General features: G+C 61.7%; 1 protein-coding gene across 1 annotated transcript; it reads right to left on the bottom strand.

Moving 5' to 3' along the window:
- Positions 1 to 314: 314 nt before the first annotated feature.
- On the bottom strand, positions 315 to 21,340 carry SDC1 (syndecan 1; the record flags this gene model as incomplete). The annotated part of the gene is made up of 6 exons (XM_081100802.1): positions 315 to 2,369; positions 2,530 to 2,665; positions 3,248 to 3,738; positions 4,689 to 4,770; positions 20,811 to 21,009; positions 21,102 to 21,340. 6 exons carry the CDS (start codon positions 21,338 to 21,340, stop codon positions 2,200 to 2,202), a joined length of 1,317 nt encoding a protein of 438 aa, XP_080956928.1. The 3' UTR covers positions 315 to 2,199.
- Positions 21,341 to 21,611: the final 271 nt, after the last annotated feature.

The following is a 21,611-nucleotide window of genomic DNA, read 5'->3' as shown; positions in this document are numbered from 1 at the left end:
TTATGTAATGATGTTTACTTTGAATTTATATTAGTTCACACAAACACTCCATCCATGCTTTTGTTCCGGCCCTCCGGTCCAGTTTAAGAACCCATTGTGGCCCTCGAGTCAAAAAGTTTGCCCACCCCTGGTCTAGAAGGAGAGTAAGGCAGCGAGCCTCAGGAGGGAAGATGGTGAGGGCTGACGCAGTGGGAGCAGGAGGGACCGATGCTTCTTCACCAAGCCCAGTGCACAGCCCAGAGCCAGGCTATGCCTCCCAGAAGGTGACCGGAAAGGACATCGCCAGCCCAAGAAGACACGCGACCACACGGCAGCCCAGAATGACAAGTACCGTTTATTCGAGTTACACGAAGGGGCCCCGCCACAGGCTGGGCACTGTCCCAGGGACCAGCAGAGATGAGCTCGGTCGCAGACCCCTTCCCCACCCCCGAGCCATGTCCAGTCACACGTTCCAGGGCAGGAAGTCCCAGCACTGAGCACAGGGCACAGGTGCCCCTCCTTGGGCGGTGCGCCTGAGTCACATGTGTCCCCCCCTCGGAGCGGCCGACAGAGCAGCTGGAAGGCTGTCAGGTTAAATAAGCAAGTACAGGAGTTCCCAGAAGCCCGGCGGGGGGCCTCTGCTCCTGCAGAGGTGTGAGGGGGGCCGTCCAAGGTGTCTGTGAGGCCGGCCTTGGCTCCGGAGGGGCCTCCGTGTGGCCATGACCTCGGGTCAAGCTGTGCTGGGGGCGCTGCAGCTTCGTTAACCGCTGAGGAGACGGTGCTTTGAGCTTGGCTACGCGTAAATGTACGTCAGAACTTCTATGACCTTGGCTGAACCGACCGACCTCCAGAAGGGTATTAGCAAACAAACAAACAAACAAACAAAACCAGAGCGACTCTGGCCCCGGAATTCCACCCCGGGCGGCCAGGGGGCCGGGGAGGGGATGAAGGCACGGAGCCCTAAGTTTCCCAGCATCGTCGTGGTCAGAGAAAAGGGTGGTCGCATCCGCTGGCCAGCAGAGAGGAGACACAGGCAGCAGCGCTCACGTGACTACTTATATTACAGTTTATCACACCGGGAGAAGCTACTGTACAGGGAAAAACCCATTGGATTAAGTCGTGTTTTGCCAAAAGCAAAAGACTATCCCTCTTTGGAACATTCCGGATGCCAGCCGGGCCAGGGCCGCAGGAGCTCATTGAAGGTGAGCCTGGCCCTCGGGAGGGGCTCGGTGCCAGGTGTGCCCTGGCCGCCTCTGGTCACCTCCCAGGGGAAAGCGTTCCCAGGGATGGTGTCTAAGGAGCGGGGTCACGGGAGATTCCCGGGCCCACCGCCACCTCGGACCCGGCAGTCCTCCCTGGTCCCAGCCGGAGGTTCCCGGACGCAATTCTCCCGTGGGCTCCCCACCGCGGCTGAGCTCCTGGGCACGGGCCGGCTGCTCAAAAGAAGTGACTGCCCGCGGCAGCCGAGGCCGGCCAGCCCCCCGATGGGGCCGGCCAGACATCCCTACCCTGTTGCACACGTGAGTGACAAACTCGAGACCACACATACACTCGGCCTCTATGCCGGCTTCCAGATTTGGTTCTAGTTTTACAAAAAAAAAAAAAGTCTTCTTAACCCTGATGCTGCATCCTGACGGTAGATTAGGGAAGCAAGATGGGGGAGTAACCAAATCAGCTTAACTTACCTCAAAAGTAATAACGTCTACTGGGCTATGAACAAAGAAACTAGAGGAAACATGTGCAAAAACAAGTTGGTATCTAAGTCAGCCCTCCCCACAAAACCAAGCGAGCTCGCAGGGAGCCCCGAACTCCTCTCCCCACCACTCAGCCGACAACGCCCCCAAGACGGTGGGTCTCTCCCAGTAAGTGCTACAGGAGCGCCAGCCCTCAGCCCCAGCGGGCCATCCAGGTCCACAGCAGTGGGGTGGCCCCTCACCAGGGCTGCTCCAGGTTGGAGAAACTGAGTCAGGCGGTGAGATGCCAGGTGCTGGCTGGGGTGGAAAGGTCAGATGCGGAAGCCCTCGCGCCCCAGGCTCCAGGCGGAAGTCAGAGGAGCAGAGGAGAGCCCCCAGACTGCGCAGGACTCCGTGGGGAGGGGGCCGGAGGGGCTGGGAGCGTGGGGAGATGGCCCGGTGCCCGGGAAGGCCGGCCTGCAGTTGTTCTTCACGGAAGAGGCAATCGGGGGCCTACAAGCGGCAGGGGGAGGGGAGACGGCTCCTGTCAGGCATAGAACTCCTCCTGCTTGCTGGGTTTCTGGTAGGCCCCGCCGTTGGCCTGCTTCGGCTCCTCCAAGGAGTAGCTGCCTTCGTCCTTCTTCTTCATCCGGTACAGCATGAAGCCCACCAGGCACACGGCGCAGATGAGCCCCACCAGGCCTCCGGCGATGACCCCTGGGGAGGCGGACAGAGGCCAGCTCAGCGCAGCTGCTCCTGGGCTGAATGAGCAGCCGCCCCACCCGCTCCGGGCAGCCCCGACACCAAGGCTAAAGACACCCCGCACCCTAAAAGCAGCAGTCTGCCCTCCGTCCCACCCACCCGAGAGAAAACTCACCTCCCAGCACTTCCTTCCTGTCCAGGAGGCCCTGTGAGGCCCCGGTGGCCCCGCGACCCACTGGGGGTTCCTTCAGCTCCTCTCGTTCCTCAGGAGACCAAGTTGTGCTCTCCGTAGACACGTCGAAGGTGAAGTCCTGCGGGAGGGCAGCGACAGGATCAGGCTGGGTGGCAGCATCCAGGTCCATGTCCAAAGCCAGAAGCAGATCAGGCCTCCCCGGTCACAGCCACCGCCAACTCAGCCACGCCCATCCCCACCCCCGGACCTCTGGGACCTCCACGCCAGGTGCCTCCCGCCACACGGCGCTGGACTGTGGCGGAGATGTGTGCACGGATATGAAGCTCGAGTTTCAATAGGAAAATAAATGGGCTCGCTCTAGTGTGAATCACCACGCCCTACAGGACCGGCACACGCCCTGGTAGGACGGCACAGCCCAGCAGGGGCCTTGCAAGCCTGGGGCGCCCCGGTGGTCTCGGAGGGCTCCTCCACTCTGGCCTCATTGCTTTAGTCTGTCCCGCTCAGGGAAGGTGGGACCCCACGACCTTGTCTTCATGGTGGGAAACGGGATGTGCTCAGGGCACAGGCTGCTGGGTATGCCAGTCAACCAGCCACTGTCCCCGCCCCAAGCCCTGTGCTCAACCAGTCAATAGGGGCCGCCAAGCCCACTGGGCACCCCTCGTCCCAGGAAGCACAGAGGCCCGCAGGGGCCGGCACTCACCTCCTCCCCAGAGCCCTCGCCTTTCGGGAACTGGGTGACGGTCCCAGCCTCAGCAGTCCTCTCGGTGACCCAAGGGTCTCTCTCCTCCGTGACGGCCGTGTGAGGGTCGGCCGTGTGAGGGTCGAGTGGGCCACGGCCTTCGGGGGTTGAGGTCTTATGGTGGTCAGGCTGCATGTCCCTGAGGGGATGCAAGGTGACAGGTGCCTGGGCAGTGGTGGCTCTGGTTGTCGATGCCCGGTGGGTGGTTGGGTGTGGTGTGGTCTCGCTGGGCGGGTGGGTGGTCTTTTCCCGGTCGGGAAAGCCAGGTTCCAGGTGGGCCAGGAGCACTGTGTCTCGCTCCTGGTCTCCCGCTCCGGCGGGCAGGATGGAGGTGGAGGCAGCCATGGTGTCGGCGCCGGTGGGCTCTGGAGCCGTGGGCATGACTGTCAGGAGCCCCAGGTCCTTCCAGGTGAAGGAGGTGGTCTGGGACACGGTGAAATCTTGCAGAGCGCCTGCAGGGCCCAAGCAGAGCAGGTTGGGGTGGGGCAGGCCACAGAACATCTCAACGAGCCAAGTTCAGGCTGCGAGGACCCCTGGGTGGGTCGGGTGCCCAGGCTAGCACACCCAGCTCTTCCTCCCGAGAGGAGCTCTGCCCCTGGGGTCGAGCTAGCTGAAGCGGAACCTGACTCTGGGAAATGAAAAGACCTGCCTCTGTCTGCTGCCTGTGCCTCGGACGGCCTGGTCTCGGGGCCAAGAGGCACAAAGACCGCCTGGAAGAAACCTTCCCTGCACTGGCCGCAGCCGCTCCCTGGCTGGGGGTGTCCTCAGGGCCCTGGGTCCCCGTGCAGGCACCTCTCTGGCCCCCTCCGTTCTCTCTGCAAAGGTCCGGCTCCCACAGCGCAGAGGCCTATGTCCAACTCCCGGCCCCAGGCCCCTGCCCAGGCCACCTCCCCCAGGGATGGGCCTCAGCTCTCTTCTGAGGTCCAGCTAAAAGCACCTCCTCCGGGAGGCCTCCCTGACCCCCTCTAGCTCAGGGACTTCATTTCCCCAGGGAGAGGGAGAGGGGGGAGGCAGGGGAACATTTAGAAAGATACACGCCCCACCAGGCTCTGCACTGCCTTACAGCTAGTTCCCAATGACCTTATGAAGTCAAGGTATTATCCCCCTTTACAGATAAGGAAATAGGGGCTTGGAGAAGTCAAACAAGCTTCCAAAGTTTGCCCAGTGAGTAGAGAGGAGAGTAGGAGCCCACGTCTGTCTGCAGCGGGTGGCCTCCGGGACCTCTGGAACCCACCACAGTCCCTCCTGCTCGCCAATACATGTTTTCTCCTGGCAACTCGAACCCCATCCTTCTTCCCCGGCATCTCCAATTGGGCCCAGCCAGGGGGCTGCCGGGCCACTGTCCTAGCCCACAGCCCACAGCCCACAGCCGTCTTGGAGTGAGGCCCTCCTGCTAGCTCACCTGCACCCGAGCCGGAGAAGTTGTCAGAGTCGTCGCCAGAGCCATCCTGATCTTCGGGGGGCACATTTGCAGCCACAATTTGCTGGAAAAGGGATCAGAAACGAGTCTGAGTGGAGGCTTGCCAGGGTGCTGGGGTTCCGGAGCCCCGTCCTACTCACACACAGCACAGGGAGGAGCCCTGGTGGGTGTCTCAGGACTCAGCGCTGGGCAGGCTGTGGCCCCCCCCACACCTCCTAATGTTGGGGTGCAGAAGCACACGAGAGGGGACCAGGCCCTCGGTCCATGAAGCTCCATTGGGTGGAAGAGCCCAAGCCTCAGAGAGCAGACAGAAGACGCTGTTTCTGGAACACGGGCTGTGGCTCCCATGGGATCCCACCAGCCCAGCCCACACTGGGAATCGGCTCTTGGGGTCAAGGGCCAGGGAGCTTCGGGGTCGAAGACTGGGGCTTTCAGGGGCCCCCAGGAACAAGGACACAATGCCCTGGCTCCAGAAAGGCAGTCCCAGGCGCGCTGGGGACCAGGATACGGGCACCGAGGGCCCTGCGTGGAGGTGCGGGGGGCAGAGAGGGCACGGGCTGAGCTGTCTGTGCTGAGGCGGGTGTGGCCATGATGCCCCTTTCCACAGCTGACCTGATGTCCCAGCCGCAGGAAGGACTAGGTCAGGCCCTCTTGGGAACAGGTGAGGCTGATCTAGAGGGGCCCTGCACTAAGGAGGCACCTGCAATGGGCCCTGGTGCGAACAGCCGTCCCAGGCATGCTGCCCGCTTGGCCGAGGCTGTAGGTGTCTGGTCCTGAGGCAGGAGCCCCACAGCAGGACCAGGGAGCAGGCCGGAGGGAGGTGGGACGCTCCACACACAGCCGAGTGGGCATGTGCAGAAACACGGGCTCCAGGAGAGCAGGTGTGGAAGGGAGGCCAGCAGCCAGTTGGCAGGTAAGGTAGCTATGTGTCCTGTTCAGCAACAAGACTTTGACCCAAACAACCCTGTCACCAGTTTGTTTTGAAATGACCCAGCATCAGAGCCAGAACCAAAAAGAGGCAGAGAAGCAAACCAGCACAGGTCAGGTTTAGAGAACCCTTGGCCTTTGCCACTGCTGGCGGGGTGGCCCTGGGGACATGACTAACCCTCTTACAGCCTCAGTCTCCCCATCTGTAAAATGGGGCGATAGTCAAATCTCCATTCCAGGATTATTGCAAAAATCTAATGAGGCTATGCCAGCCGTGGGCAAACTACGGCCCACGGATCCAGCCCATTTGAAATGAATAAAACTAAAAAAAAAAAAAGACCATACCCTCTTATGTAATGATGTTTACTTTGAATTTATATTAGTTCACACAAACACTCCATCCATGCTTTTGTTCCGGCCCTCCGGTCCAGTTTAAGAACCCACTGTGGCCCTACAATGGGGCTGCCGGAACCCAGCTCGGGGAGGGGGGCCATGGGGCTGTCTGGGAAGAGGTGAGATGGAGGTGGGTAGCGTTTCAGGAGAAGAGGGGGCAAGAGGGCGCCGGTTCACAGGAGGCTCTGTGCAGACTTGTCAGAAGGCAGCCACCACCGGAGGCTGGGCTCCAGGGAACCGGCCTGCTTGCCAGGTGCTGGCCACGGCCACACGGCCTCACTCCTGAGTGGAGCCGATCAGGGAGGCACAGGCAAGCGGTGCGGCCTCCTGAGGCTGCCGGGGGCGGAGCTGGACCAGGTGGGGGCTTCCCATCAGGGGAAGCTTCAGACATGTGTAGAAACCGCGGGGCTAGAAATACCACTGAGCTTCCTTTGAAAGTGCAAGACCCAAACTGCCCCCCCCCACCCCCACCCCCGCTCCCAAGAAAAGGGCTTTGGCCCCAGAAGGATCTGAGCTGTCATGGCCCATCTACAATGAACAGCGTCCCTGACCACCCCCTGCACCCCCAACCACATCTCCCGTCTCTACTGTCCCCATTGAGGCTTCAAAAACCGGTCCCGCGTCCCCAGAACCCGTCCCCCCAAGGCAGGTCCAGAGTGAGGACCCACCACCCCAACAAACTCCCATCCAGGCCCAGGGCAGACTGCTCCCAACTGGGCAGCTGGGGGTGGGGGCAAGAATTCAGGGGACCCACCCCCCGAGACCCTGTTTCACCCTTGCCCAAGGCCTCTGCCCAGCCTCAGGCTGTCCTGAGAAGGCCCTGGGATGAGCCAGTCCCCAGGCACCGACTCCCTCCCTCGGAGAGGAAGCTGGATGTGGGACAGGGACAGGGCTCTGTCCAGGCAGAAGCCGTGGGGCCAGGCCCTGGTTCACAGATGTCGGACCTAGGCCTGCAGAGAACTCAACACACTGGCACCCTACCCTGCCAACCTTGAAGGCACCACCCGAGACCCAGGCAAATGCCAGGGAGGCGAGCCTCTCACCTACACAGAGAAGCCGCAACAGGTTAGCAATTTCCCAAGAGGGCCGCTCACGACTAGATAAGACTTCGGATCTGCCCCATCCCTGAAAACAATTTGTCTCCTCAGCTCGGCTCAGCTAATCCCTCGGGGATCTTGTTTACACAACAAGCTCTTAAGCAAACACTTTCTCCACTGAAACCAGCTCCCAGGCCCCAGGGCAGCCTCTCCCTGCAAGGGCAGGGTCTCCAAGCGGGAAGGGCTACGTGGCCTCCTCAGTCCCCTGCACCTGACGCCGCCTCCTGGGATGGCCTCAGCTCCCCGGGGAGGAAATCAGCAGAAACTGCTGAGCTTGAACTTGGATCGCCAGCTGCCAGCTGACTGGAGCTTGTGGTGAGACTTTGGTTTCACTCCGCAGTCCTCTGTGCTAAGCACGTGTGGCCTCATGGGGGGCCCTGCTTCTGACGCTGGTCCTCCCAAGAGACCCCTTGGCAGGACTTGGGGCTGCTCAGGGACAGGCTGGGACGGGAAGAAAGGCAAGCCAGCCCGTCCCTTTCATGGGGCCCTTGCACATCTCTAAATCCCAGGAAATCCAGCTTTTCATACAAAAATCAAAACCCTTGTGGTCAGTCAAGGTTGGAACCGCCACATACTCAGTTTGCTCAAAGCCTGGACCGGTTTGCTCCTTCCCCATCCTCCGCACAGACCCTTGGAGGCCCACCCGCCTGGGAGGGCGAGGCCAGGGTTGGCTGCGGGGGGGCTGGGGGTCGTGGGGCAGAGACTTGGAGACAGGAAAGGGTCTGAAAGCAGGCCGTGTTGACGTTGCAGTCTCCGAGCACCTGCTCTCCGCACCTGCCACCTCTGACCCTCCCCACCCCCAGGGAGCACCTGCCTGGCTGGCCCATCTGTTTTAAGAGTAACTTGCCTGAGCTTTTCAACACGGCCATTGGCTCCAGAGAGCGTCATTGAGCAAGAATCCCTGCCCCTGCCCCAGAGGCAGGGGGGACAAAGGTGCCAGCCAAAATGCCAGAGGTGGAGAGGGAAGGCATGGACACACACAGGGTCAGGGCTGCCAGGGGCCGAGTCCTCATCACTCAGCTGCCGGCCGCTCCCAAGAGCCAGTCGAGAGTCTGTGGCTAGAAGACTGGCAAAGAAGCTTCGAGAAGCAGCTGCAAGCCAAGTCCTGGCAGCTCTCACCCACACCAGCCACAAAGAGGGCCACCCTCCCGGGGGACCTCCGTCCAAGGGGAGCCCTTCCCGGGCCAGCCAAGGGGACCTGGGGCTGGGCTCCCTGCCAGAGCACCTTGGGCATGACAGCTCCTTGGCGGGGTCACAAGGCAGGGCACCAAGTGGGCATCTCAGAGGTTCAAGTAAGGCGCTTCTAACTCTGGGGTGACCGCTCCCCGAGCCCCACACCACCCTATCAACTGCAGCCACCAAGTAGGTCCCTAGCCCTGTGGTTTGCAACCCGAACCCTGAGTCACGAACGTGTCACCTGCTGCTTGACTCCGTGATGGGTAAACCACAGACCCTTTAAAAAGCACCCCCGAGTCCATATGATCCTGTTGCTTTCCAGCCTCAGGCGCTGTGTGAGGTCAGGCTTTGATATGTAACAGGCCCTGGGAGCATCGCCCCGGGGCTTTGGGGAGAAAGGCGGGTGAGAGATGGCCGGGTCCTGATGACCTCCCAGGGCCCAGCGCCAGGCACCCACTCCAGGCGGCTTCCGGAAAAGGGGGCTGCGGAGGCTGGGGCACAGAGAGCCACCCTACAGGGGGCGCCAGGGCCAGGCCTCGAAACCCCCAGGCAGGCTGGCGAGGATCAGACCCGCTCAGCCAGAGTCACGAACATAGGCAGCCCCGGCAGCACCCGTGGAAGAGGGCGCAGGGGTCTGCTGGCCACGGCTGCCCTCACCGTGGAGCTGGGGGGCACGGACCCCTACCCCCAGCAGCTCAAGAAGCAGGAAACTAAGAAGCCTCGGTCCTGATGCGAGGCTGGGTCTCCATCCTGCTCTTCCTCCTCCTCCTCCTCACCGCTCTTCTCCCCTCTCCCCCCTCAGGTGTCCAGGCAGCGAACAGGGCTGGCAAGGGGAGCAAGGGCCTCTGGGACAGGACCAGAGCCAGGGCTGCCAGCGGGGAAAGGGCCCTCACCAGGCGGCTGCCCCGGCTGAGGTCCAGCTCTCTGCCCCCTCCCTCGCTTTGGGCCTTGGTTGGAAAACCCTAAACTGCCCTAGGGCTCTGACAGGCTGGCGTCTGGGAGCAGAGGCCCCGATTCCTGTCTTTGTGGCCAGAGAGCTGCGGTGGCCAGTTGGTCACAGACAGGCATGCGGGGGGCGAATAGGCCCAGGGCCCAGGACGTCCCGGTGGGAGTGCGTCAATCACTTCCTCTCCCAAGGCTGCTTTCCTGACTTGGGAGCTGCTGAGGCCCACGGGGGAGGCACAGACGTCTGGCGGTGGCCTCCAGACCCTCAAATTTGCCCCTGCCCACACTCCCAGGAGGGAGGACCCCCGTGCCTCAGGGCAGCACCAGCATTTCCGGCCTGACAGGCAGTTATTTATCAGCCCGGTGTCTCTCCACCAGAACCAAGTCAAGCTGGGGCCTGCTGAGGGGGTGATGGGACTGGCCGGGTGGGAGGGGCCTGGGGAGCAGGCAGCCCCCACTTCACCCTGAGAATGTGCTTCCTTAGGGCCCCCCACCCCCCGAGCACTTCCATGGGAGGAGTGTCTCACAGGAGACCTCCTGGGCACCCGACCCTCCCCCCACACACACACAACCCCACCTCCACGGTGCCCGCATGGCCACCTGGACAGACCTCGATGCTCTGGGGAATTCCAGGGCAGGGCAGGGGTGCAGAGCAGCACTCATCCTTCGCTGTAGAGACCCCCCTGCGGTAACGTTTCCCATGGCACCGAATGCCAGGGTTTACAGATGGGAAACCCAAGGTCAAGGTGGTAGAGCCCTTTCCCCTGCCTGCCCCGTGTAGCTGGCTTGGGGCACCCCGAGACGCCAGGGATGTGTTGAGAGGGGATCCTGGCAACCGGTGCCAGCCCTGATGCCCAAACCAGGTCAGAGCTGCCGCCGACACCCGGGTCCCCCTTCCAGAGGAAGGGTGCCGCCTCCAGCCCTCATGAAGGGACTTGTCTGGGAACAGGCCCGGCCGAGGGCTGGGTGCAGGGCGGAGCTGGAAGACCAGTTCCTCTGCTTTCCCCGCCTGCCAGAGCCTGGGCCGCTTGGAAAGATTCCGCTCAGTGTTGAGCAAGGCCGCCCGGCCCGGCCCGGCCCGGCCCGGCGCTGCCCTGGGAGCCAGACAAGGAGTGGCAGGGAAAGTGACCAGCCCACGTTCCGGGAAAACCTGGCTGTCGCCTGGGCCCTGTTCCCAACTCACCGGGGGCCCCGGGGAAGACCCTGCCGGGATGCCCACTGCACCAGGTGCTTAGCCGAGTGGTGGCTAGAGAATCAAGGCCCGCCCTCGAGGGGCACCTGAGGATGGCACACCACAAACAAGGTCACTCAGGGTGGTAAGGTGGGGGATGGGGGGCTCTTGATCACAGTGACTCAGAGTCATGGGTCTCAGCTTCCCAAAGGGGGCTATGGCCCAGGCAGATTGCTGGAGGTGCCCCAAATCAAGGTGACCCCGGCGATGGTAACTGGTGCCCCACAGGGACAGAGGGAGCGCCAGGCCTCCAGAGCCTGGTCCCTCCCCAGCGCTGGCTGTCCTAGCGAGACAGCCAAGGCCGGAAGCTCAGTGCAGGATCCTCTAGATGGTGCGCCCCCCACTACCCCCCCCCGCCGCCCCCCCCGTGAGGGCCCCTGAAACTGCTCTCGAGCTGATTAATCTCCAGACTCCCCCAGGCCTGGGGGGCCTGTCACCTCTGGCACACGGGCCTGTAGAGACATCCTCCCCCTGCGCTGGCTAAATAAAGTGTTCTTCGGTTTCACTGGAGGCAGAAACGTGCAGCTTCTGACACACCTGCAGCCAGCAGCGCTCCAGCTGTGCACGCGGAGGAGGGAGGCGCGCTCTGTCGCCCAGATCTCCCCATCGGCGTCCCCTCTGAAAAAAAAGTGCCGCTGGGAAGGCTCAGGGGTGGCAGTCACCCACAGGAGAGTGGAAACCAGCTCTGTGTGTGTGAGGGGGGGGCTATTCTGGATCTGGGGTGCAGGGGTGAGCAGGAGTGTGGAGGATGGGGAAGGATTGCTAAAGGGAAGCTGGAGGAGCCAAGAGCACATTTTCCAACCTGTGTCAGAATGCGCGCCAGCCAGCTCCATACCCAGGAGGAGGACTGAGTGAATTCCCTGTGCCCCAGCGCGGAGCCACAGACGCCCTTGGCTTCTCTCCCGCACACGGAACAGTAACGGGCCAGCCTGGGCCCGGCCTCTGGAATAAAGCGCAGTTCGGAGCGGTCAGCACACGGAGGCTGCTGGGAGCCCAGCCAGACACACAGGAAGGGCAGAGCGTCCTTGAGGGGGTCCCATGGCTGAGCAGAGCTGGTATTTTCTGGCCTGAGTGAAGGAAGGCAGAATTTTCTAGAAAAGTGCAGAAGGAAGGGGGGGTCCTAAGGGTGGGGAAACCCTCAGTCTGCAGGTCTAGACACCAGCCACTGCCCGCACAGCCGGGGGCCCTGCTGTCTGGGTTCAGCTGGCCTCCTCCCACCGCCTGCCAGCCACCCCCCCCCGCACCCCCCCCCCCGCCCCGCCCCGGGGTCAGGAGCCAGCCCCTGGCAGAGGTCAGGCAGAGGGGAGGCTCCGATTTCTGAGAAGGGGCAAAAGCCAGGTTTGCAGGCCCTGTGACGTCAGCACACTGGGGTAAGACCAGGCGGCCATTCACACGGGGTGACTGCAGGCGCAGGTCAGGTTACGCTGCGTCCCTCCCCCATTAACGGGCACTGGGTGGGGGGCTCTCCCCAGGGACTCTCCAAGCAGCGTTAGCCCCAACGCTCTCCCCCAGACTTGCCCATCTGAGCCCAGGAAGGGACTACAAATCACGCCACGTATGTTTATTTCACTGAATATTTTCCAAAGCCCCTCTGAGTCACACAGGACATGAAACGCCCAGCTTACAGATGAGGAAACTGAGGCTTCGACGCAGACGCAGGAACATGCCTCAGGGCACAGGGAGGAAGTGATGGCGCCTGGTGATGAGCTGGGGGGGCCAGACTCCACGTCCTGTGCTCTCCCCATCCCTCCCCCTGCACCACCACCCCCCGCCCAGCACCTCGCTCTGCTCCAGCCCCAGGTGGAGCAGACTAGCCAGCCAGTTCTGGTCCCATCCTGCCTGCCCAGCCCCAAGGCTTCAGGACCCCAGTCCCTTCCCCAGAGGAAGGCAGACCCTAGATGGGGGTCTAGCAGAGGTCCGTTCCACAGGGGCAGAGGGGAAAGGGCATGAGGGGGCTCTCTGCTCCTCAGACAATTCCCAGAGGTCAGGATGCCTCAGCCAGTGCTGCAAGACCTCGGGCGGCTTCCTGGCTTAAGCCTTCCCAGGACTTTATCACAACCAGGCCTTTCCCAGGAAAACTGCACCTAGACCCATCCCCCAGCCCCAGCCCCCCAGCGTGCCTGTGGGGGATGGGAAGGGGAGGTGGGGCAGTGCCGAGGATCTCGCTCAGCCCAGGGGCCCAGTCTCCTAGCCTGGCCCACACAGCCCAGCAGGTCTTGCCGCCCAGACCCTCCCCAAGCCCCATCCTGAGGCGATGCGGTCACCAGGACGGCAGCACCGCACCCCAATGGCTCTCTCTGAAGTGACGTCAGAGGCTCCTCAAACCCCCGCAGCCTGGGGCCCTGCAAGCCCAAACCTGACCACACATCCGTCCAGGACACTCCCTGGAGACAGGACACCAAGGCCCCAAATAGTTTCCTGGGCAGCAGGGATGCCGAGAAGCTACAGGAGGGAAGAGCCAGTGCTACCCCGTGCGCTCACCATGGCACTGGTACAGCCACGTCCCACGGCGGGTCAGGTGAGGCCCCGGGCTTCCGCGGCCATGAGGTGCCAGGGCGTGGAAACAGAAGTCCAGGTCCTCAAGCCTCCCAGGCCTCCTGGTGCCCAGCACAGGCTAGATTTTGGGGTGGACCAGCTCACCTTGGCCCTCCAGAAGTCCCTCCCGTGGTTCCCATGTCCCCATGTCCCATCCACCCTGGCCAGGTCCCAGAACCCTGTCTCCTCAGTAGGAAAGGTAGTGAATTCAACATCACTGTGGGGGGACGGTTCTCCGCCTCTCTAGAGCTCAGTGGCGCCCAAGCTGTCCGAGAGCAGGGCTGGCCTATCTGCACAGAACGCCGCTCCTGTCTGGTCCCCGTAATAGCCACCCTCTCTTACATGCACCCCTGGACCAGGCAAGGACCCCTCCACATCTGCCCAGGGCTTTTAGATCTGGTCAGGCCAGGTAGGGCTCACGACCCCCATGCTTGAGACAGAACTCTGCGGGCAGCAGGAGCAGAGGCAGGCCCTGCCCAGATACCCTCCAGTCCTGTCACATCGCCGCGAGACCTGTGAACACCCAAATGCATGACCTCACCTCCGCCTCTGAGCCCCCTCCCCATTTCACAGATGGGCTCACTGAGGCCCATGCACAATCACTCAGCAGTAAAGGGGGCCGGGGCTGGAAGCCAGGCCCCCAAGTAGTGCCCCCACCCCATGGCCAGCACACAATGGGCTCACGGTCAAGGCTGGCTGGGTGAGTCTCTGAAAAAGGCCCGTGGGCCTGGCACCATGACTCAGCTGATGAGCGGAGCGATAAACAGATCTGCCTTCCCCACTGCCCCAACCTGCCCACCATGGCTTCCGTTCCTGCTAATGAGTGGCCCTGGGGCAGGCGGCCAGGGTGCCTGGGTGTGTGCGGGTAATATTCCCTGACCCCCACCCCCAGCCTGACCTCGCCCAGGGCCTCGTCCACCCGAGGTTCCCACACTGAGCTCCAAGTTCACCTCCTCCACGCAGCCTGCCCTCACCCCACCCCACAGACGCCCCTCAGGCAGCTGGTGCTCCCCACGCAGAATACTGGTGGAGGCTGCTGAGCCCACCCCAGTCCCCCAGGGCCACCTCCTCCTTCCCAGAACAAGGTCGCTCTGCAGCCACCGGGCTGTCAGAGCTGACGAAGGGAAGGGAGACCACTTGAGCAGGTGGGGGAACTGAGGCCCACAGTCAGGGCCAACCTGGGACTAGGACGGCCCAGAGCCCCGGCTGCCCTTTTCGGTGGGAATAATGCCGCAGACTCTGAACGAAAGCCAGGGATGGAGGAGTGTCAGAGCTGCAGCTATAAAGGGGAGAGGGCCAGAAAGGACAGGAGAGAGGAAGACAGCTTCCCGGTTTCTGAGAAGGAAGTTGCAGGCAGGTAGGTGACAACCAGGTTCCCAAAAAGCTCTGGACTGCAGCCTACCATCAGGAGAGCCTGGGGGGAAACGGAGTCAGGACTGACCACGCAAAGCCCAGCCATAGCTGCAACCCATGCTGCCAGCTGGACCCACCATCCTACCCCTTCGTACACACACACACACACACACACACACACACACACACACACGAGGGCCTTGTGGGGCTGCAACCCCCAGGTGAGTCACTGGGAAGCGTTTTTCCCAGGGCCGAAGGCCAGTGGAAGAGCAGCCTCTACATATAATTAGGCAGCCCACAGAGCCATAAACGCCAGGAGGAGAGATGCTCACCGGGTTCCTGGGGCAGGAGGGGGGCATCTGAAAGCCTAGGAGTTCCCGGGTCAACAAGAAGAGTGACTGGGCAGACAGCTGAGTCCAGGAGAAGGTCCTGCCACCAGCCTCCCTCTCCGGACCCGATGGTCCCAAGCCCGCGCCTGCCTACTGCACTCTTCTCCTCTGAGAGCCCGTGTCCACACACGTGCGGTCCCCAAACAGGCACAGCCTGACAGGCAGCAGGACACTTTCCGGAGGAAGCCTAGGCCCCCCACACCACCCTGGCTCTGGACCCCACAGCACCAAGCCCAGAGGAGCTGATCAGGTGCCCCTGCTCGGGCCTGGGAATGCAGCAGACCTTTTAGGGCCAACTCCCCACCCAACGGAGCCTTCTGAGGACAGGAGGCGGCGGTCACATCGCAGACACAGCTAGCCCTTCCTGGGCCGAAGGGGAGGCTTCCCTTGTCCACCCAGAGCTGGAAGGTACCGTTGCTTAAGTGACCCCGAGCACCGGGGCTTGCCTCTGTGACCTCAAGCTCTACAGCCTGCGCCCCAAACGAGCCTCCTGCATCGAGGGACAGCTACCCGCCTGCCCTCCCTTCCCTGGGCACTCAGGGCGCGCAAGGCCACTCTGAGAGGTTCCAGGGCGCGCACTCCACCCGCCCGAAGCCCAGCCCCTGCTGGATCAGCTGGAGGGAAATGACAGGGCGCTGAGCCTGTTCCAGGTGCAGGAGCCGGCGCCAAAAGCCCTCTTTCCAGACTCCCTAATCCCATGCCTTCTCTAGACACACGTAGGCAGGCCCTGGGGGGAGAGGGGGACTTTCAACCCGAGACTCCAAAATTGGTTGTTGAATAGGAGGAGGAAATCAGAAAATAGTTTGTTCTGTAAAAGGACCAGAGTTCTGGAGCTAGACGTCATTTAATGGCCAAGTCCTCGTGTGTGTGGCTGCTCCAGCAGCGGGACCTGGATTGCAGCGGGGCAGGAGGTGGAAGCCAGCGCAGGAGCCAGGAGCCCTGGATTCTGGTAACCCAGCTGTGCCATGGTGCATGGCTCTCAGGCTTATTCGGCAAATGTACCCCCACCCCATCCCTACCCCCATGCCCAAGAGGAAAGACAGTGCAGGCTGGCTGCTGGCTGGGGCAAGACTGAAGGTACCATCCGAACAAGGGAACTATATGCCCCCCAACCCACTGGGCCTCGGGTGCACACTCCCCACCCCACTCTCCTGGGTCCCACCGTTTCCTGGCCTAAATTTCCTGGGAGGAGCTCTTGCCTTGTCCCTAAGTGACCATCAAAGGAACCCAACCCAAACCCAGTATATTACCTAAACCCTAGGATTGCCTAAAGCCGTGGTCGGCAAACCGCGGCTCGTGAGCCACCTGCGGCTCTCTGGCCCCTTCAGTGTGGCTCTTCCACAAAATACCACGTGCGGGTGCGCACATACAGTGCGACTAAAACTTCGTGGCCCATGCGCAGAAGTCGGTATTTTGTGGAAGAGCCGGTGTTTTGTGGAAGAGCCATAACGAAGGGGCCAAAGAGCCACGGTTTGCCGAGCCGCAGTTTGCCCACCACTGGCCTAAAGCACTGTTCAGGCCACTGCAACAACACCTCCATTCAAAACACGCATCCATACGGCTCTTCAGGATGGAACCGCAAACACCCACGAGGGCTGTGCAGGACTCAGTGGGCTCCGTGTGCTGGCCTTCATGGGGGTCCATCAATTTATTCATGCCATGCACATACACGTGTACACACACACACACACACACACACACACACACACACGAGATCCTGGTTCTGCCCCTTGGAGGGGCTCGGCTCTACAGGCTCACCCACAAAATGGAGGCAATGACACAGGGTATACAGGTTTGGGGTAAATATGAAATCAGGTCGGGAAAGCCCTGAGCCCGATATCCACGGCTAACTTTCCTCGGGCACTTTCATTACCAAACGCTTTCACGAATTCATTATGAAACGAGCTCGCAAATGACAGAATGAGGGCAGGGAGAACAGGTATGTTACCCGCTTTTCACGGGACATCAAGATTTGGGAGTGAAGTGACTCACCCAAGATTACGTGGTAAATTAGGGGCAGAGTTGAGACTCCGTCCTGGGGCTCTGCTCAGCCCAAAGCTGTGTGTGGCCTGCCAAACAGTAAGGTGTGCAAAGACGGTGCCCTACAGTCCAAATCCACACGCTGAGCGGAGGGAGACGGACCCACGCGAAGAACGAGGCCTGGGCCAATCAGGATCTGTGGCCAGTTAGCCTCCCTGGGTCCCGGCTACTTGTCATTGGCAAGTCACTTACAACTCAAGCCAGGAGAGGAGCATGGGGTCATCAGGTGCTCCCACCCAGAGGTCACTCATATCTGTTCACCAAGGGAGCCCCTAAGAAACTCCCTTGAGCCCTGGCTGGTTCGGTTCAGTGGATTGAGCATTGGCCTGAAGACTGAAGGGTCCCAGGTTCGATTCTAGTCAAGGGCATGTGCCAGGTTGTGGGCTTAATCCCTAGTAGGGTGTGCAGGAAGCAGCCGATCAATGATTCTCTCTCATTGATGTTTCTATCTCTCTCCCCAATCCCTTCCTCTCTGAAATCAATGATATATCTATATATATCTATATCTATCTATATCTATATCTATCTATATCTATCTATATCTATCTATCTATCTATATATATATATATATATATATAAAGAAAAACTCCCTTGACAGCCTCTCTGTCATTCTAGGCACTAGAAGGGACAAGGCAGAGGTCCCAGTGGAGGTCCCTGAAGGCACAGGGTCCACATGTCACAGATCATGAACATTACTCAGAGGCGAGACCCTTACTCCAAGCTGAAAACTCTGGTCTTAGGATTAACTCTAACACATCGGACTCGTTTCTCAGAATGGAGAAAAGTGCCAATTAGAACTGAACGGGAGAGTGGCTAACTACACTTAAACACACCCATGTCCTTTTGGCTGCTCCCAGACAGAGATGGAAGAGTTGGGGGACAAAATGTAGCAACCTGGGGGCCCCGGGCACAGGGGCCAAGTACTCTTTGGAGCTCCATGAGCCCAGGAGACGTAAGATCACCTGGTACAGTGACCACAGTGAGGACCCTAGCATCCAGAGGGCCAATTACGGTTAGTGTTCTTCTGTTAGTAACGGAAGGGAAATAAATAGTTCAGAAAGCCCTGCTCAAAGTGAGAATACTTTTTTTTTAAAATATATTTTATTGATTTTTTACAGAGAGGAAGGGAGAGAGATGGAGAGTTAGAAACATCGATGAGAGAGAAACATCGATCAGCTGCCTCCTGCACATCTCCCACTGGGGAGGTGCCCGCAACCCATGTACATGCCCCGACCGGAATCGAACCCGGGACCCCTCAGTCCGCAGGCCGACGCTCTATCCACTGAGCCAAACCGGTTTCGGCATGAGAATACTTTTAAAGGTACCATGGATTCTTAGCTCCCTGAGAAAGCCCTGTATACTTCAGTCCCAAGGGATTTCAGAACCCCAAATTCTGCTGCAAAAGAAAAGACTTCTCTATAAAAGATTCCAAAATTCAAGCTTCTCACTAATTCTTTCCAGGCCCTTCTCCCTCCCCTCCCCCTCCCCGCCGATCTGGGTTAATGAGGTTTTATTGGAACCCACCAGAGCCACAGGTAGAGACTTACACCGGCTCCACCCTCGCTGCGGAGCCGAAGCCAGGAGTGACATCACCTCTGGAAGGCTGCGCGCCTGGCAGAGGCAGCTAGCACCTCCCCCACCCCACCCACTCAGCCAGGCCGTGGGGAAGTGTCTCTACTAGCCCCCATAATTAAGGCAAAAAGGAATTTTATGCCTTTCAAGAAAGAGAAGAGGGAAAGAGAGCAACCCAGCAAATAACTATTCCAGAACAAGCCATTTTTCTTGCACGGCAGAAACAAAAGACCACAGAAAGCTTTTTAGACAAACCTGTTCCCTTCTCTTGGGAGTGGCTGAGCAGCCTCCCCTTGCCCATTCAAAGCAGGTGCCCAGGCATCACACCCTACCTCCCCAGGCCCCAGGGGAGCTGTGACCTGCTTCCCACTGGGACCAAAGTGAACCCTTAGACACAGATCTGTGTGACCTATGAACATCTTCTCCCATTTTAGGCAAACCCCACTGCCTCATTTCTTTCAGGAAACAAGTAGAGGTGAGCTCTACGAAGGCATTTCATGGCACCTATATATACCCCCTTTTACCCAAACCTGGAGAGGAAGAAGAGGGCAGCGCTGGGAAAGAGAAAACAAACTAAACTTTAGTTAAAAAAGAAAGTGAGAAAGACCTAAGCTCAAGCCAGAGCCTTACCCCAAAGCTTAGGGCTTTCAGTCTCGGGTCTCAGTTCAACCACCACCACCAGGAAGCCCTCCCACCATCTCAGCTCTAAGAAGCCTCCCCACCTCTCCCTCCTTTCCCCTTTGAGATTCAACTAGTCCCTGGGCCCTGTGTCTCCACAAAGTGTCAAAGTTTCTAGGCAAGAAAAAAATGCCCCACACCGCAGCCCCTGCCCCTTCCCCACACACAAGGACTCTGAGCACCGTGGTCCCCGAGAATCTCAAATCCCATCCGCTTCCCTGTTAACGGTCACTCTGGGATCGGAGCGCACAGACACCCCAGCCTCGGCCAAGGCAGCCAGAGAAACCGCCACCGCCCCCACCCCCATTCTGGCTGAGAAGAGGTGGAGAACCCCACCTCAGCATCCCTGCTGGGGCCCCACCCGGGGCCTGGGGAGAGAGGAGCAGCCAGGTAAGGCCAGGGGGGCAAGGGAAGTAAGCCAAGCACCTCCACTCTCTTCTCCAGAACAGCCACTGTGACTCAGGACGAAAGCTGAGTCCCACAGAGGCCAGCAAAGGAGAAGACAGGCGTCAAATTCTTAAACCTGAAAGCCAGGATCGCACTGAAGACCCTGCTCAGAAAGCCTATCTGTCGCCATGGCTCCCCAATAGGGTACCCCCCACCACCACCACCACACACACGCACACAAACACACACGCGCGCGCGCACACACGCACGCACCCGCACACCCCAGCCCGTCAGTAACCCAAGAGGCATCAGGGACCTTCGCCTGGAGTTCCAAATGCTCGCATGCACAACAGTCGCCTGGGAAGCAGGGGGGCACTTCACCAACCCGCTAGCAAAACACCTCGCCTGGACCGGGCCCTGTAAAATGCCCAAGCGCTCAATAACCGGGGCTGTTATGCTCGGGGTAGGTAGGGCCTTACAGAGGGCAGCGTGGCTGAGACTAGTCCAGACCCCACGTTACGAGTGGAGGACCCACCCCCGCCGATGCTCCTTCCCGGCCCACGTGCCTCCCTGTGCCAGAGCCGGGAAGTCCAGCCATCCAGAGGTGGTGGCGAGAGGCGGCCACTTCCGGAAGGGGAAGCGCCCATCGCTCCGCACCTCCCCGCCCTCTCCATCCCGGGGGGATGGCCGACCCGGCGGCGGAGGGGACCTCTGGCACCCGGTGCGGGCGGGGGGGTGGCCTGGGCAAAGGCGGCCGGCGCTGACACCTGGCGGCAGCCCGGGTCCCAGCCCACGTCAGGGCCGGCGCTGCGGGGCGGTTCCCGGGAAAGGGCTTCAGGGGCCGAGAACAAAGCGCCCCCATTGGGGAAGGCGGGTTGGCGGCCGGCGGCCAGGGCGGGAGATCACTTTCTGGGGACCCTCGGGAGACGCTTTGTCGGCCAGGTTCCCCTCGAGAGGGGACCCACCCCCGTCCATGGTGGATGCTGGCGTCCTACCCAAAGGCCTCCCCAGCCTCGGGCTCCGCATTCGTCCCTCTTCCCCCAGCTCCGCGGGGCGGGCCGAGGGACCCGCCTTCCCCGCGCGCGGCTCCAGCACAAAGCCGGGCCGGGGGAGGGGAAGGGCCGCTCCCGGCCGCCCGCTGGAAGCCGTGCGCCACCCCGTCCCCAGCGCGGGCGCGCGCCCCTCGCGGCAGCACAACTTCGGCCCAGAAGTTGGTCCCCGCGGCTCTCCAGCGCTTCGGGGCCAACTTCCCGGAACCGAGCCGCCAGCTCGGACCGGCTCCCCGCCGACGGCCAACGGAAAGCGGCCCGCGGCCCGGCCCCCGCTCCTGGGCTAACGCGCCCGCCTGCTCCCGCGGGGCTCCGCTGCGCCCCAACTTGCCTCCGCCGAAGGGGCCAGCGCCCGGTCTCGCGGGTCCGGTTTGAATTGGGGCCTGCGGGAGGGGCGTGTGGCCGCGGCTACTGCATCCTCCCGGGTCACCGGTGGGGGCCCGGCCACCGCGGCGCCCGGGGTGATGGGTGGGGAGCCGGGGACCCGGTGCCGCCGCAGGCTGGCGGGCTCCGGCGCGTGTTTTACATCACTGAGCGCGGGGGGCGCGGGGCCGGCGCAGGCTGCGTTCCGCGGGGCGCCCCAGCCCCGCACCCGGAGCGGCGGAGCCCACCCGGCGCCCACCGACGGCGGAGGTGACTGGGGCGGGCGCCCGGGTTTCGGGGCGCACCGTCGCCGGGCGAGCGCGGGAAGAAGCCAAGTCCCAGGTTCCCCTCCCCCTCCACGTGCCGCCGCCGGCATCGGCGGGTCTGCCAGCCCGGCTTCCCGCCGCCTCCCGCCGCCGCGGCCGCACTCACCGGGAGGACCGGCTGCAGGCGCAGCGCCAGCGCGCAGAGCGAGAGCCAGAGCGCCGCGCGCCTCATGCTGCCCGGACCGGGGCGGGCGCGGCGGGGGCGCGGGTCGGGGCGGCGCGGGCTGCGCGGGGCTCGGGCCGGACCGAGTGCGCGGCGCTCGGCTCCCTCGGGCGCTGCCCCGCGTGCGGCTGTCCGGGGCGAGGCGTGCGGTCCGCCGGCTGCGCTCCGCTCTCTGCTGGATTCCTCCCGACTCCGCTCGGCTCCCGCCCGCCCCTCTCCCGCCGAGCTCCGCCTTATAATAAACCCACAGGCCCTCAGCCGCTGCAAAAAACCAGACCCC

This window comes from Myotis nattereri, assembly GCF_964212035.1.
Source record: "Myotis nattereri genome assembly, chromosome: 10".
Classification (NCBI taxonomy): domain Eukaryota; kingdom Metazoa; phylum Chordata; class Mammalia; order Chiroptera; family Vespertilionidae; genus Myotis; species Myotis nattereri.
Note: the sequence above shows the minus strand (reverse complement) of the source record. Positions and strands in the feature narration are given on the sequence as shown.